The sequence below is a fragment of the Toxorhynchites rutilus genome, chromosome 3 (assembly GCF_029784135.1).
Source record: "Toxorhynchites rutilus septentrionalis strain SRP chromosome 3, ASM2978413v1, whole genome shotgun sequence".
NCBI lineage: Eukaryota > Metazoa > Arthropoda > Insecta > Diptera > Culicidae > Toxorhynchites > Toxorhynchites rutilus.
The window spans coordinates 116330503-116346956 of NC_073746.1; the positions used below are offsets into that span (position 1 = coordinate 116330503).

The window sequence follows — 16454 nt, forward strand, 5'->3', positions numbered from 1 at the left end:
AATGTAATCAAACATATGTTCAGTTTTTCACCATGAATATGTATGTGTAAATCAATTGTATGGTGGACAAATGAGAGAAAAGGCTCTATTGTATCCAAAAATCACATTATTTTGGTAAAAAGTACCGTTTTGAGTAATGAGACACTATTTAATCGCCAACAAAGCTTAAGTGTTCGGAATTTGAGACAAAACGGTAGAACAATTCTACGCTAAATCGGCCAAAAAACAGCAAAATTTGACCCGAACCTATCCGATTTTTTTAAAACTTGGTACTTATGATGGAAACTACCCAAAGACACAATTTTCATTATAATATGATCAATTTAAATTACGACTAATTTTTGAATAGGGCGTATTCAAAATCATTGATTTTTCTTCCAAAAAATTGTAACTCAAAATCCAGACGTAAAAACTTTTATATCTCTATTTTATATCCTTTTTTACTAAAATGATTTTCATTGTGAGAAATTAGTTATATTTTTTGAGAACGGTTAGTCCCAGAATAATACGTTATATATAGTTTTTCAGCTATGTAGATTCTATTTTTCATATTGCTTTTCTTAAATGGATACAATTTCACAATGTTATAAATTCATTTCTCCGTTTTGGTGAGTCCGACACTACACTGCAATTTCAGACAAAAATTTAGATTCTAAAGTATAAACGAATTTTTAGTTTTATACCACTCATCAGTTTTTGCACAGTTTCTTTGGTACACTTTTTGGGCGCAGCTGTGGACAGTTAGGTAGATTGATGTCTTTTTCGGTATAATCGATATGGTTTTCCTTCAGCCGTTCAGTTCGTTGAACGGACATTGTGGGCGGATGCCAAACCGGCCAAAATAATGGTTGCGACGTACGATTATTGTACAATGGCAAAAGAAGCTTCTGGAGGCACTCTTGCGGTATATTTCGGCGTTGATGGTCCCTTTTGTGAAGAAAATGGATGGGCGCATGCCGCAGCTGCATATGACCTGCCAGATAAGCACCTTTAGCTCAAATTTCTTTGCTTCAAACTTCTCTGAGTCATAATTATCCTCTCCAACAGCTTTTGTGAAGCTCCAGCCTTTTTGGCGAAATCACTACATCGATTTATGGTAGTTAATCAAGCATGCATAAGCGTATGTGTATACAAGTACAAGAACGTTACAAATGTTTGAAGTTACTTTTCGATTTAAACCTTAGTCTCCCTTTGGCATTAAGAATCCCGAGAGCATGTGAATATTCTAGCTAGGTTCGCCTAGTCCAGAAGTGTGACAACTCTGCCAAAAAAGGACACACATCTCAGTTCACGACAACAAGAATTAATGACATACCAATCATCTTCAGTTTCTTCTACAACGCCACCCTTCGATTCTTTTCAGGACCGCCAGGAATTTTCATGTACGAATTTCGTCAGATCCTTCCTTATTGCAGAACATTTCCCCCTGCTTCTGCGTATGTTTGGAATCATTGTTATCGAGTGGCTGAACCAATTGATCCAACATTCGGAGGATACACCAGAAGGCTCCATCATCACCGCATCCCACACAATTTAATAGTTCGCCTTGGTAGTAGCTAGAGAATTTATCAAAAATCTAACCTCTCAGAGCATTCATTCAGATAGAGGAATGTTTCTACTTACCAGAGTAAGTTGGTTTTGCAGTTTTATATGTGTGACTCTAATGTTTTCATCGGTTGGTTCTTCTTCGTGATTGATATGTTCAACTTCACTTTCTCGAGTATCAGATTACGCGATCGACTTCCCATCCTGTGTTGTGATCAGCAAGTAATAGAGTATTATTTGATACTTATACACATTACATAGAAAAAAAAACTAACAAGGAGGTTCTTTTGTGTTCTACCGGACACACACACAAATGCAGAGTGTTATTTTTCATACAAGACATGATCTTTGTTCAATTTTATTATAGATTTAGCTGATCTCGAATAAAAGACATATATTATACTTTTCTTTCTCGCCCTTGATCAAACCTCGCGGTAGCTTCTGTTTCTCCTCTACGGAACCGGTTCCATTGGCTCACTATGAAACTTCTTCACACCATGCGTCATTCGCTTTCAATTTTTTTTCTACGAATAACTTGTACCAGCGCGCTGAGCTGCGTATGCTTCAACATTTTCTACATAAAAAGGTATGTATATATGCTTCGAAAATCGACAATTCATCATGAGTGCTACGGTATAATGCTTGCTCGTTAATTCGTTATTCGTTTACATGATACCACTGCTTTTGATGGTTTCTGCTTTTTTGATTCAATTCTAATGGCAGCCATTGCAGGCTACCGATTGCTTCAAATCCTAGGAATATTGGCATGATTTTGAATCCGTTTAACTCTATATGATGTTTTTGTGTTTCTTTTTTTTCCTTTCCTTCTGCTGCTGCTACAGTTTTGTTAAACATTAAAGTCCTATATTCATTATTGTAAAAATGGCATTTTATTATTTTCATTCTCTTATAACGCTTGAATATTTGTGTGTGCTACTTATCGTTCAGCGAAAAACTTGTTTTCTTTTTTTCTAATACAAGCATCATTAGAATTCGACAAATAATGCTAACTATAGTTCATACCCTCAGAGCAGTTTGTATCTCCCTCAGACATGAGTTAATTTCAGTTTATTGTTTTATTTTCTCATTTACCTAAAATTTAAACGGAGCTCTGCTAAAAATTGAGATGAAAAGTCAAAAAAAATCTTCAATTATGTATGAATTATGCGCTTGCATCCGACCAAAAAATACTTAAACAAACTAAATGACTTCGATTGACAAAAAAAAATAACGGCGCTAGAGTTGAGGGCCGACAATAATAAACTGTATTCTCCTACGGTTCGAGTACACGGAAATGAATAGGTTAAATAAATGTCTTTAACTAAAAAAACTAAACGTATAAAATATCACTTATGCTTTCTTGCTCCTTTCTTCTAAATTCCGCGCACATCTCCTTACAACTAGACTTTCTACAACTGATTCTTCAAACGTGGTTAAAAGTGAACCGTAGTAGCTTCCAATTAACTTCACACAGAAAAAAATAATCTTGATAATGAAGTTGTCTTGGGAAAAAAACTGAAGAGCTCAAATCACTCGTGTTCTCTTGTTTGTTCAAACCATGATCTTCTATAGTGCAACCGTTACTTTACCGTACAGAAGATTCATACGTCATATTCTCTTCTCTATCATCTAATTAGTCACAAAATTATTGTTTTATTTTTGTTTTATTCTGTCTCCTCTGGCGCTCTGTTTGGCTATCGCAGTTTGATTGGAAAACATATATCGTTTTGATTCACCCTTGCTTGCACTTTTTTTTTGTTTCGCTCCCCGCCCACGTATAACTGGTTTCTCACAGTTTGTGCTTCTGTGTGCAAACACAATCACAATCAGTCAGTTCATTCCTTCGGTACGAATGTTAGTGTGTTTCTTCTAAAATTAGTGGAAATTGAAAACAAGAAGTATTTTATCTTTTCGTCAGTAGGAAAAGGCCGACTTTTTGCAACACCGAGAAAGAGACTTGCGCGCGACTGTGACTTCTTGTGTTCTACGGTTTGTTATTCCCTTTTTTTTACTTACGTCGGTTTATTTGAGGCGGTTTAAACGAATGTCGACTGCCAAAGAACTACAGACACTCCTCTCGCTATTTGGCTTGACACTAACTTTAGTAGTTCATCGCGGATCCTCTTGCAACGAATAGATCTGTGTGGTTTGTATTCTCATGAAAGATATGGATAGGTTTTCGTTTTGTTTCCTTTCTTCTTCTCTGTGTTATCCTCATTAAGCATAATATTTCTTAATATAAAACACTGTCCACTGTTCTCCCCCCAAATCCTGTCTGGGTTCTGTGTGTTTGTGAGTTCTTCATTTTTGTATTTTAAGAAATGCTACGTATGAGAGTAGATCTAATAGATGAAAATGCATTGAAATGAAAGACATGATTCTTCTAGCTCTAAGATAAAAGTGGTAATTTTTATGCTTATACGTGTACGTGTTTGTTTGTGTATAATATATGTACTTCTTGTGTGTTGGGTTGTGTTGTGTTTTGTGGATGTTACCAGATGATGTTCAGGCCAGCGGATTCTAATCGGTGAGACCTTGGGCGACGGCTGCGAGCTGGTCCTTGAGTATCCGGAAGCCAGGCCTATCTTCGGGGCCGTGTGACCAGCATTTCTTCATCACCTGCAGCGGGAAAAAATGTTCATTAATACTCTACTGATACGTTTCTCTTGTTCTTGTTTTCAATGCTTGTGTTCATCTGTTCTGTTCTGTTCTTGTTTTTGAAAGGACTTTAACCCAAAGGTCATTCGTCCCTGCTTGTGTTCATGTCCTTTCCTCGATCTCTCGAAAAACAAAAATATTTCCGTCGTTAATTTCCTGGAGTATTGTGAGAATGATAGTTTTTACAAGTTCTGTGACCGTGTCGTTGCTTATTATTACCTGAAACTGTTATTTCGACAATTTCACACTTTGTATCAGTAATCAAACAGTGATAGATGAAGTGATGGGGTAGTGAAATATCAATATTATTATTTTAATATTTCAAATATCCGATTTAGGGAAAAAAATATTCTCCTTTAGTTGTTGCTTCCTACCCTATTCTGCATTCGAAATCGGGATTAGGTTTTATATCAACACGAGCAAGTGACTCGAGCTGATATTGAACTTTTCGCATAGTAGCACAGTAGCATAGTAGCACAGTAGCATAGTAGCGATTTAGTTTAATCGAAATAATTTGTTGATATGTCCTTTGTATACAGTGGAACCCCGATTATCCGCGGAATAGTCGGGCTAGGTCACCGCGTATAACGAAAATCGCGGATAACGCAATGAAGGGTTAAAAATGAGGTGTAAACACGAAAAAAAGATGTTTTAGCATGCAGAATATTTTTCATCATCGCGGATCATCCGCTCGCGGATAATCGAAATTCTTCTGTATTTGTGTCGGGGATGACTATTCGTCACTATACGTGTTCGTGATGTCAATATTGGTTTTTAGTGCGTTTCAATGGAAAAGATAATGAGGTTTCCAAGAAAAAATCCTCAATTGCCGCTTATGGAATTATAGAAAATAATTCCGCTCCGATTTATTCTAGACGAGTTATCTCAGTGACCTTCTCAGGATGCCCGAAGACAGCTCTCCTTCACCACGATTGGAGTTATATAGTGAGTACGCGTGTTAAATAATAGAAATATATCCCCAGTCCGATTAATTTTAGAGGAGTTCTCTCGGTGACCTTCTCAGGTTGTTCAGAGATATTCCTCCATCGCCTCGATTGATTTTAAATCTGACCTTCTCACCTTGCCCTCTTTTGCTAGGATTGGAGATATATAAAGAAGTCGCGCGTTGAATAATAGAGCAGCTCTCTCGGTGACCTTCTCAGGTTTCCCAAAAAGTAACTCTCCATCGCCGCTAATGGAGTTATATGCTTTTACATAATCACATCACTTACCTCAGTGAATCCTGATTCTTACCTTTTCCCACTAACAACTATCCCCTTCCATGATATGATATACGCTATAGAGGCTATGCTATACGCTATAGAGGCGACCCTTCTGGCTTTCGGGCGGCGGATATCATACTAACATTCCTTCCATTCCCCTGGTGACTGAAAGGACGTGGCCGGCGTCGTTATTGACCATTTAAAGCTCGAATGACCGAAAATTGCACAACGAGAATGATTTGCTAGTCCCAAGCATCATTCTGTGTGTTTTTTGTGCAATTTGGTTGGTTCAGGTCAATCACGGAGAGCAACTACGAATTGTACAGTCTACCCAAGCTCAAGCTCAAGCTCAAGTAGCACAGTAGCATAGGAGCGTAGGAGAACCGCGGGTAAGACGGGCAGTGGAGGTATAATGGACAGATGGTTGATTTATATAGTTGCAGTATGAATTTTAAATTTCTGTTGATGAGAACCCCTTCTACATGCTATTCTATAATAGTCTAACCATCCAATGACAATGAATACTAATTAAAAGTGGAATAGGGAAATAAAAACCGAAAATCAAACATGATTCCGCGTGTGGATGTAATTTTTCTGGCTCCCATATTAAGCATTTTGAGTGGTTTCATTGCAAAATTTAATTAGCTGATGGTTATATTTCGGTTTGTGAGTTGCGGGGAGGCGATATTAGGTATGTACGGAAAAGTAAATTCTTTCGTATGTGGTAGATTTAAATTATTAAAATAATTGCACTGGTGGGGTTGAAATGGACAGTTACCTCCACAATCACATCCAATACATGATAAAAAGTAAAGAGTACAATATTCAACTCTTTTTTATATTGCTTTCTCTTCTTGTTCTATTTCAGTTACTGGACACACAAACACTGAGAGAGAGCGAAATTATTCCTCTCGCGAGCGATAAACTTCAACGCTTCATATATTATCAACCTGTCCATATTCCCCCCACTACATGTCCATTATACCCGCATCGATAAAAATGTTCTCCTTTTCGGCTTGTTTTAATTTCAGTAAAAAACATGGAAAAGCAATTTTTTATAAAACATTTTGCCAATTATTTCGAAAACCAGTATATTGAACAGTAAGTAACTGCTTTTAAGTTTTGGAAAACATGAGTTTCCAAAGATATAATTGAAGGTCTTCTTAACATGTCCGTCTTACCCCCATTTCCCCTACCATCATGTCCGTCTTACCCCCATTTCCCCTACTTTTAATATCACATGGTCGTGGTCCCACTATCACTTTCGGTTGTATAGTTACAGATAAATGAATGGGTTTTTCGTGAATATCCTAACGAAAGTGTTGAAAAACAACATTCACCAATTGAAAATATCACGCGGTAATTGTAGCTCATAAGATCACTAATACACACTGGTGCGGTAACACAATCCGATCGTCCCGAGTAACAGAGTACAGTAAAAAGAGACCATAACCGGCTTATGTATGCGGATCGTTCTGCAAAGTGAAGTGAATCAAATAAAATGTCGCTGAGCACCGGTCAAATGACCGGTAGCTCCCCCATTTCGCCTGGGCTTCCCCCAGAAGAGTTTATCCAATCTGATATATTGGACAAATCATCAGTTTGGACGACTGTTCACATATTCTAGGAGAGGTAAACAGATATTTTGTTTAATCCCAGCGATTAATTAGCGTAAAAATTACTTTGATGTTTGGGGACAAAGTGGTCATAGGTGAATAACGACTTACAACGTTCTGTTTACTAAAGCTGATATACCGCATCACGTTCTGCTCTTGAAGAAGATCTTTTTGTGGCTTTGATCCAGGATAAATATGCCACTCCAACTAAACCAAGCCTCGTTATGCGGAACGTTGTGTTTTTTAGTACGTTTTTGTATGCATGATAAAATTTGAATTGAGACTCTATAACATTGCAACACGGCAACGCTCGTCAACACCCTTAGCGTACAAATGAAGAAGCTCTGCAAAATCTGAAGTTTGAATCAATTCCACCAATTCCCCGTATTCTCTCGACCTTGCGCTTTGCGATTTTCTATTTCTTCTACTCAAGAGAGACCTTAAGGGTAATCATTACAGTTCGGACAATGAGGTGAAGGCAGCTATCGCGTCCTAGATTCGAGAAAAGTCGGAAAATTTTAGCAGTGTCGGTATGAAAAAAAAAACTTTCAACACGTTGGGAAAATGTGTAATGTTTAACGGTGAATAGCCCCCGTTAAACATTATACATAGTTGGAAAATTTTGTTTTGAAGGTTTAGATGTTTTTTTACCCCGCCTTGCTATTTGCTTTTGCTCGTTTTCTACAAGCGTGTATGTGCATTACTTATCAGTCTACACTCGTATGTTATTGAAATAATCCTTCTACGCATATGGTCGAATTTCAACAACGAGTGAAAATATTATACAAAATGTTTGAAAGTATGGCTGTGCCATGGCACCCCAATTCTGTGCCATTTTCGTTTGGCACGGCACGGCCCCTGTACGCAGTGGCAAAATAGGAACTGATGCTCTTGGTCGCGATTGCATCACGCGACACCTAATCGTTTTTGCAAATGCGAAAACGAATCTATTTGCTCCGACGCATTTCCATGACCTCTTCATGACCTTTACACGCAGTGATAAAATAGGAACTGATGCTCTTGGTTGCGACTGCATCGCGAGACACCCAATGCGGAGACAAATCCATTCGCTCCGACGCATTCACAAGCGAACTATTTTCCATGACCTCTCCACTGAGCTGCAAAAAAGAAACTGATGATCTTGGTTGCAATTGCATTATGGGACACCCAATCGATATTTTAAAGGTATGCGAAAACAAATGCTTTCGCTCCGACGGATTTCCATGACCTCCCCACGCAGTGGAAAAATACAGGGTGCGGCAGCATAACTTCTTTTTTTCAAAACTTAATAAAAACTATTGTATGCATCGGAAAATATTTATTTATTTTTTATATTGTAGGTACATGTCTAAAGTTTTTATTTACATTGTTTTGAAGATCAAATCTGTTAAGTGACGTCCCCCATTCTCCATACATTGCGTAAACCGATTTCTAGCGTTTGTCGTGACTCTAGTTAGCATAGCAGGTGTTATGTTGGCAATTTCTTCTTGGATGTTGGTCTTCAAATCTTGTAGGGTTCTTGGACGGTTCACATAAACACGGGATTTCAAAAAACCCCATAGAAAAAACAGGAAGTGGGTTATATCTATGGTATAACCACAAGGGTGACGTAGGACTATCGTTGATTTAGAGATCATTTGTTTGAAGTTGAATCAAAATCCATTCTGAATGAATGAATAAATGAATATTTGGGGGATTTCGAAAACGAGAGCGATACGTTGGAGGCACAAGGTTTTATGCATCCGTTATAGGATTCGAAAAACCTTGTTCTGAAGAATAATCTTCAGACGTTTTCCTGCTAACTGCACTTGATTGACAAATCACAAAACCAAATGTATTATATGGATATTTCATGGATACAAAACATTAAAATAAACTCTTTCGTTTGAATGTAATTTTCAATTCCAAGGGGAACTGGCAGATTATTTTCCAGCAACGATTAGATATTTCCACATTTTCCTCGATATTAGAAGCCCACCAGTGGTTAATACTAACTCGACAACCACCTGTTAACACTTGATTGAAAAATATTTGGTCACAGTGATACATGGATAGAAAACATTAAAATAAACTCTTTCACATGAATGTATTTTTAAATTCCCAGAGGAACCCCAGAGATTATTTTTCAGCAATGATTAAATCTTTCCGGAACTTTCTCGATGCTGAATGGCATCCAAACGGAAAGAATTCTGCGAGTGTATGTGTCGATCCTTCGCCGTCCACTTCCTCCAGCACGTTAGGCAACGGTGTTGTCTTGTCGATGTCACGAAAAATGAATGCGTCTCACCACCAGAATATCGCTTAAGTATGCTTTTTGTGTGTGATTGAATCGAGAGAAGGTGTGGTTTACGATGGCAATTTGGAAGGCAAACTAGAGGGGAATGAACTCTCTGAGCTCGAAACTTTCAGCGACTGAGCAATAATCGATTGCATGCGCATACAATATTGGATACGGGAATATCCTACTGATGGGGAAGAATAATCTTCAGAAGCTTTCCTGCTAATTACACTTGGTCGAAAAATTACAAAATCGAATGAATTTGATCGCTGTGTTACATGGTTAGAGAACATTAAAATAAACTCTTTCACATGAATGAATTTTTAAATTCCCAGAGGAACTGGCAGATTATTTTCCAGAAATGATTAGATCTTTCCGGAACATTCTCGATGCTGAATAGCATCCAAACGGAAAGAATTCCGCGCGTGTACGTGTGTGTGTGTGTAGCGATGTCTTCCCGGGGAACCGTTTGTGGCATCACTCTCCTCCTGATGGATTCCCTTCTGGCCTAAGGTGCACAAACAGGCTTTTGGTGACACCGTTCATCCGCGCTTTCATGATAAACGAAGAGCTTCACCACAACAGCGACAACATGCTCCAATCGCTGTTCAATTAGAACTGAGTGGATTTCCGAGCGGCGCTCGCTTATATACCGATTGGTGATTTCAATAGCCTGTTTCGAGAACAATTTTAAGACTATTGAAACAAGTTTTTGGATCAAAAAGTAACAAGTATATAACGCGTAGACATTTTATCTTTCGAATGAAGTGTTTATCATACCATTTCGTTCAGTTGTTCGGAAGCTATTGACGCTCAAAATCTCGGTCTCCGGCGTAACGCTTTCGGTTTCGAAACTTTGATTTTACACCCCGGTATAGAAATGAAAGACGTAGTCCTACGTCAAAAATCACAAGGGGACTGTTCGGGAGAGCACCCTCGGGAACGACATCAAGAAGAAGCTCACACGCGTTCATCCGAGAACTGGAGTCACGTTCTGAAAGTTCCTGCACTATCGTCATCTCATAGGGATGAAAATGAATATCATCACGAAGAATTCTTCTTACAGAATGATCGTACAGTCCAACGGCAGATGTGTGTATGCGCGCAGAACGCCGTGGCGATCGTAACATTGACGCTCTCACTGCTTCAATGTTCTCAGGTGGTCTAACGGGCCGAGGGACTCCAGTTCTTCCTTTTGTCGCACTTGCAATTTGTCTGAATGTAGTGACCCATGTAACAATTGATTTGCGGTCTGGGACGGAAGCCAACGGGGCTAAATTAAAGCTAAATTAATGCACGCTGTGTTGCAATAACCGAACATCCGCTTGAAAAGTGAACCTCAACGGCAAGGACACGCTCCTCACTATTCCAACGCATTATGGCGACTGAACCGTGTCAGGACAAACCTTTACAGTATCCCCTCTTGAACGAGACCACTAACGCTCCACTATGACATTAACTAACTGAGTGGCGCGCATTTTAAAGAAGGAAGTTATGCTACCTCACCATGTAGAAACTAATGCTCAATTTCATCACGGGAACCGAATACGTAAATCTTCCTTTGCTCGAGCGCATTTGCAAGCGAGTCAAAGAATGCATGTATTTGCGATGACGGTTTCTCCGGTTGTATTGATTTTGCGTCCGTGTTCGGGAACACATTCCGTACACCATAAAAGCAATCATCATCAAGCTGGATTGTTATGATTTCAATAGCCTATTCTCAAAGCTATTGAAACAAGTTTTCGGGTAAATAATTAACAATCATATAAATCGTGGACATTTTCCGCTTTATATGATTGTTAATCCGCACTCCGTTCAGCCGGAAAAGAGATATTAACGTTCAAAACCTTGCAGTCAAGCGTCACTCTCTCGTTTTCGAAACTTTGAACTTACACCCGGTACAGAAATGAAAGACGTAGTCCTACGTCAGAAGCGAATAAATGGAGACCTGCAAAAGACCCCTCTATTGATCACAACAACGTACACCACTTGCTACATATTTACACAACAGCAACATTACCATGGAATATGACTCAAGACTACCTTCTAACATAATGCCAGATATCAACAATAACCTAGAAACTCGGTTAGAAGGCTTGGATATGACGATTGAAATAGTCCGGGCCGTCAACACCCAACCCGTTCACCACCAATCTTCCAACTGCACCCACATTGAAGTTAAAACCTCCCCCATTTACAACAATACTCAATTCTGAATCATACGATCATATCCGAAAACAAATCAGCGTTCCATCATCCAGCAAGTCATCAGAACCTATATCCTATCAATCGCTAAGCGCGAGGGCTTCCACGTCGACCCCGACCAGGAAAGTTCCGCATTTTTACGATGAGTTTACCTACCACCTAAGAACAAAGATAGTACAAGACTGTTATGTGAATTACTAGACGAACTATCAAAACCTATAATGCTCTTGGGTGATCTGAACGCACATCACATAGCCTGGGGTAATAGAATTTGCCCAACAGCCTCCGAAGCTAGATAAAGAGGTGAAAAATTAATAATTAGCGGTACAACATGATATGCTAGTGCTCAACGACGGTTACCACACTCGAATAAATCCAGCCACCGGAGTTTCACAGGCTTTTGATGTCTCCATCAGTCCAACATCGATCGGATTTGTTCTGATAGTGATCACCTTCCCATTCTAATTGACGCCCCTAGAGTCTCAAACGAACGGAATCATCGACCTAGGTGGATTTACGACAAAGCTAACTGGAATCTATACGAAAATCTAACTAACATGTCTCTGTGTCCGGGAGACACATTGACGGTCGAAGAATTCACAAAGAGGATAATTGCAGCGGCATAAGCTTGTATACCGAAAACTACTGGGAAGGTCGGACCGAAGACTGGTGTATGGTGAAACCCAGATGTCAAAACAGCAATAAAGGAAAGATGTAAGCGACTTCGCACTCTTTGCCGGCTGAGCCCAGACGACAGCACTCAGGCAATTTCAAGAAGCTCGATTAGCATGTCGTAAAATCATTCGAGAAGCGAAAAGAAAAAGTTGAGAAGATTTCGTATCGACCCAAATAGCAACGCCAGCCAAATTTGGAGCAACATAAACAAATTGCTTGGTAAAAGAAGAAGTAGTACAATTACATTAAACCTTCCAACGGACATGACAAACGACGGCCAAACGGTAGCTAAGGCTCTGGTAGACGATTCCCAACGTAAGTCAATCGATGCCAACTACCCAGAAAAATTTCAAAAGCAGCACAAAGCAGACGTCCGCACGTTCACTAAAACTCAGCGTCCAAACCTGCACAAACTTTATAACGCGTACTTCTCGATGGAAGAACTGACATGGGCTCTAGACAGTAGAGGGGGCTCATCAACCGGAGCTGATAATATTATTAGGTGTACCGGTAAGTTTCTTCGGTTTTAAAACCGATGGCGTAACTTGATTATTTTTCCAGTGAATCAAATTTCCAGACATTCGTTAGAAAGCTACTTTTATTGCCGTTTAGTTTTTTGTTTGAATTTTTTTGTCATTTCGAATATGTCGAATTTCGTACCAACGAGAGTGTTTTTGGGGAGAGTGTTACTTCATTACTTCAATATGAAGAAAAAGGCTGCGGAAAGTCATCTCATGTTGGTGAAAGTTTATGGTGACCATGCTCTGAGCGAACGTGTCAGACTTTGTTTGCACTGTTCAAAAGTGGCAATTTTGACTTGGAAGACGAAGAACGTTCCGGACCGCCAAAAAAGTTTGAAGATGATGAATTGGAGGCTTTACTCGATCAAGATCCGTCACAAACGCAACAAGAATTTGCAGATACACTTGGAGTAGCTCAGCAAACCATATCCGATCGTTTAAAAGTAATGGGAAGGATCCGAAAGATAGGACAATGCTCGGCCGCATGTCGCGAAACCGGTCAAAACATACTTGGAAACGCTGAAATAGGAGGTCCTATCCAACCTGCCGTATTCTCCAGACATTGCTCCGTCCAATTACTACCTTTTTCGGTCGATGCAACATTTTTTTTCTCTATTATAGTGACTTTGAACACTTTTGCTGGTTCGTCACTGTTACTTCCATTTTGGAAGAATGTCGGGAGTGAGGATTAAACTCATGACCCTTAGCGTGAGAGGTATGCATGTTACCACTACGCCAGATCGCCTCATCGTCGATGCAACATGGCCTGGTTGGCCAGCAATATTGATGAAGTCAAAAATTTAATCGGTTCGTGGTTAGCCGACAAACCGGACGATTATTTCTGCAAAAGGATCTGTGAATTGCCAGAAAGATGAAAAAACAGAAAGTAGGTTATATCTATGGTATAACCGCAATGGTGACGTAGGACTATCGTTGATTCAGTGATCCTTTGTTTGAAGTTGAACCTGAATCCATTCTGAATGAATGAATAAATGAATATTTGGGGGACTTCGAAAACGAGAGCGTTACGTTGGAGGTACAAGGTTTTATGCATCCAATATTGGATACGAAAATATTTTACTGAGGGGTGAAAAATCACAAAACCAAATGTATTTGGTCACAGTGTCACATGGATAGAAAACATTCAAATAAACTCTTTCACATGAATGTATTTTTAAATTCCTAGAGGAACTGGCAGATTATTTTCAGTAACGATTAGATATTTCCACATTTTCCTCGATACTGGAAGCCCACCAGTGGTTTATGCTAATTCGATAACCACCTGTTAATAGCACTTGATTGAAACATATTTGGTCACAGTGTTACATGAATAGAAAACATTCAAATAAACTCTTTCACATGAATGTATTTTTAAATTCCCTGGAATGTATTTTTAAATTCCCTGGAACTGGCAGATTATTTTCCGGATCTTTCTCGATGCTGAGTGGCATCCAAACGGAAAGAATTCCGCGCGTGTATGTGCGTGTGTGTGTAGCGGCTGCTTCGAGATCTTCCCGGGGAACCGTTTGTGGCATCACTCCCCTCCTGATGGATTCATGTCTGGCCTAAGGTGCACAAACAGGCTCTTGGTGACACCGTTCATCCGCGCTTTCATGATAAACGAAGAGCTTCACCACAACAGCGACAACATGCTCCAATCGCTGTTCAATTATAACTAAGTGGATTTCCGAGCGGCGCTCGCTTATATACCGATTGGTGATTTCAATAGCCTGTTTTGAAAGCAATTTTAAGACTATTGAAACAAGTTTTTGGATCAAAAAGTAACAAGTATAGAACGCGTAGACATTTTATCTTTCGAATGAAGTGTTTATCATACCATTTCGTTCAGTTGTTTAGGAGCTATTAACGCTCAAAATCTCGGTCTCCGGCGTAACGCTTTCGTTTTCGAAACTTTGATTTTACACCCCGGTATAGAAATGAAAGACGTAGTCCTACGACAAAAAGTTGTAACTAGCGATGGGCAATATATTGAATATTAAATGTGTAACCATTTTTGCAGAATAAAGCATTGATTTAAAAAAAAAACTAAGAAACTTACCGGTACTCCTATCACATGGGTTTACCTTCACACGCACTGACGAATCTACCCATGCAACATCAATCATAGTAACCCATGAGTCAGCAGAAAAAAATTGACAGCTCTATCAGTCGAACTCTAACCGTGATGGCGAAAACAGTGAAACTACTCCGTTCAGAAGTGTGCGCGTTCAAAGAACGGTACCCCGCCGCGTCCAAAACGGACATCGTGAGGCACTTTGTGGACGCCGGATACGCCCATTCCGGCATCTACAACATCTTGGCACTATTGGACAACAATCAGAGCATCGAAAGAAAGCCCGATTCCGGATGGCCGACGACTCTGAGCGACAAGAAGCTCAGTGCCTGCCGGAAGTTGCGTCGTTCATCAAGAAATACCATAAGGGCGAAGACGCGGTGCTCTGGCCGGATCTGGCGTCGGCCCACTACTCGAAGCGAATGTTAGAGGAGATGGAGCGGCTAAATATCGATGTGGGACCCATATCGGCGCACATGTGGTCGAGTGGTTAGCCTCTCACATTATCATGCCGGGTGTTCGGGTTCGATTCCCGTTCTGGTCGGAGGATTTTTCGTCAAAGAAATTTCTTCCGACTTGCACTGTGGACATTCAACGCGTGTTATTTGGCTTAAGAAATCCCAACTAAGTATTAATGAATGACGCTAGTTAATGCATACGTTCAGACGGCAAAAGTTCCACAGGGAACGTTAACGCCAAGAAGAAGACCCATATCGGCGAACTCGCCCAAAGTCTCCCCGATGCGTCCCATGGAGATTTTCTGGGCAAACCGGAAGCATAAGATATACTCCAACAATTTTGTCGCGAAAACTGAGGAAGAATTGATAAATCAAACAAAGAAAGAACTCAAAAACATGCCTACACGCATGTTTTCGTCCGTCATAGTGAAAGTTCTGGTTAACTGCCGGAAGGCCGCTCGCAAGGGCGTGGATTTTTTTTCAGGTAAGCTAATACAATTACCTTCCATGGGAAATTTATCAAACTCAATTATTTGTCTTATTTTTTTTGTTACCATCCGAAAAAAGTCAATTGTTTTTCATGCAAACGTTATTGGAATAAAAACACCGATTATCGAAACTTCACAAATACGAGTCAATTGCGGATTAACGCAATGATTGTAAAAGAAGAATATGTATCACAGTTATATCTTGTTCATTAGAAATTATTTTCTCTACTCACATCATAGATCTCCTTCGCACACGCTTTTGGTTTCTCTAGTATAATTCCTCGCTGGACGCGCTCGACTACCTCGGTGTTCTTTAGACGGCCGTACGGCATTTTTCCGCAAGTAAAAACTTCCCACATCAACACGCCTAAAACGAAAAACAGAACCATTCATTTCAATCATGTTCGAGCATGCATAAACAACCAACAACGAACTCACCATAGGCCCAAACATCGCTCTTCGAGGAGAACCGGGTGTAGTTAAGCACCTCCGGTGGGGCCCACTTGATCGGAAACTTGGTTCCCCCAGAACTGGTATACTGATCGTCCAGCACGTACCGGGCAAGACCGAAATCAGCTACCTTCACGGTATTCTCCGAACCTACCAAGCAGTTGCGGGCGGCCAGATCTCGATGGATGTAGTTGTGGCGCTCGAGATAGGACATTCCCTTGCAGACCTGTCCAGGAAAATGCGTCAAGTGTTATTGATCAGCT

General features: G+C 40.0%; 1 protein-coding gene across 6 annotated transcripts in view; it reads right to left on the reverse strand.

Moving 5' to 3' along the window:
• Positions 1-1868: 1868 nt before the first annotated feature.
• LOC129772788 (tyrosine-protein kinase Btk29A) overlaps positions 1869-16454 on the reverse strand; it is a 312094-nt gene continuing 297508 nt past the window's right edge. For all 6 annotated transcript variants that reach the window (XM_055776231.1, XM_055776230.1, XM_055776236.1 and 3 more), the window contains 3 exons: positions 16180-16417; positions 15975-16108; positions 1869-4164 (listed from right to left, as the gene is read on the reverse strand). In XM_055776231.1, coding sequence (XP_055632206.1) covers positions 4066-4164; positions 15975-16108; positions 16180-16417 — 471 coding nt within the window. In that variant the 3' untranslated portion in view covers positions 1869-4065. The remainder of the gene's footprint in view (positions 4165-15974; positions 16109-16179; positions 16418-16454) is intronic.